The sequence below is a fragment of the Eimeria mitis genome, genomic scaffold (genome assembly GCF_000499745.2).
Source record: "Eimeria mitis Houghton genomic scaffold, Emh_scaff2470, whole genome shotgun sequence".
NCBI classification, from domain to species: domain Eukaryota; phylum Apicomplexa; class Conoidasida; order Eucoccidiorida; family Eimeriidae; genus Eimeria; species Eimeria mitis.
The window spans coordinates 1,758-2,518 of NW_013570809.1; the positions used below are offsets into that span (position 1 = coordinate 1,758).

The 761-nt window shown below is 58.3% G+C and overlaps 1 protein-coding gene across 1 annotated transcript in view; it reads right to left on the reverse strand.

Moving 5' to 3' along the window:
- EMH_0054280 (uncharacterized protein) overlaps positions 1–761 on the reverse strand; it is a gene marked incomplete at both ends in the record, with an annotated part of 7,584 nt that overhangs the window by 1,506 nt on the left and 5,317 nt on the right. The window contains one exon of the mRNA XM_013497102.1: positions 1–759. Within this exon, the coding sequence (XP_013352556.1) occupies positions 1–759 (759 nt within the window). The remainder of the gene's footprint in view (positions 760–761) is intronic.

A 761-nucleotide genomic window follows, 5' to 3' on the forward strand; every position in this document is an offset into this window, starting at 1 on the left:
GGTCCCTTCTGCAGCAGCAGCAGCAGCAGCAGCAGCAGCAGCTGCTGCTGCTGCTGCTGCTGCTGCTGGTGTACCCAGCTTTCCTGCTCGCAGCTCACGGCTATTGAGCCGCAGCATATGCAGCATGTACTCCTGCTGCTGCTGCTGCATCAGGTGCAGCTCCGCCTGCCGCCGCAGCAGCTGCAGCAGCTGCTGCTGCCGCCCAGAGCCACTGAAATCCTGCAGCAGCACAGAGTTAAATAAATCAGAGGCAGCACGGGGTAGAGAAGAAGAAGAACGTTTTCTAGTTTTGTTTGCTGCTGTCATCATCATCATCTGCTGCTGCTGCTGCTGCTGTTGCTGCTGCTGCTGCTGATTATGCTGCTGTTCCAGCTGCTGCTGCAGCTGCTGCAGCTGCTGCAGCTCCTGCTGCTGCTGCTGCTGCTCACGACTACGTTGCCACTCTATATGAGGGTTCTCCGCGCAGCGGAACGAACGCCGCATTCCCCTTTGCTGCTGCTGCTGCTGCTGCTGCTGCTGCTGCTGATCCTGCTGCTGCTGCTGCTGCTGCTGCTGCTGCTGCTGGTCTCTCCTTCTGCCTCTCAGAATACTTTTTCTGCTTGTTGCTGCTTGGCTGTGTGTTGCTGCTGCGTCGTCTTCGGCTTCATACCCCGCCTCAATACCATCTCTAGGGGAGAGAGCAGAGATAGATGAGCTGCGGCTGCTGCTGTTGCTGCTGCTGCTGCTGCTGCTGCTGCTGCTGCTGTTGCTGCTGTTGCTTC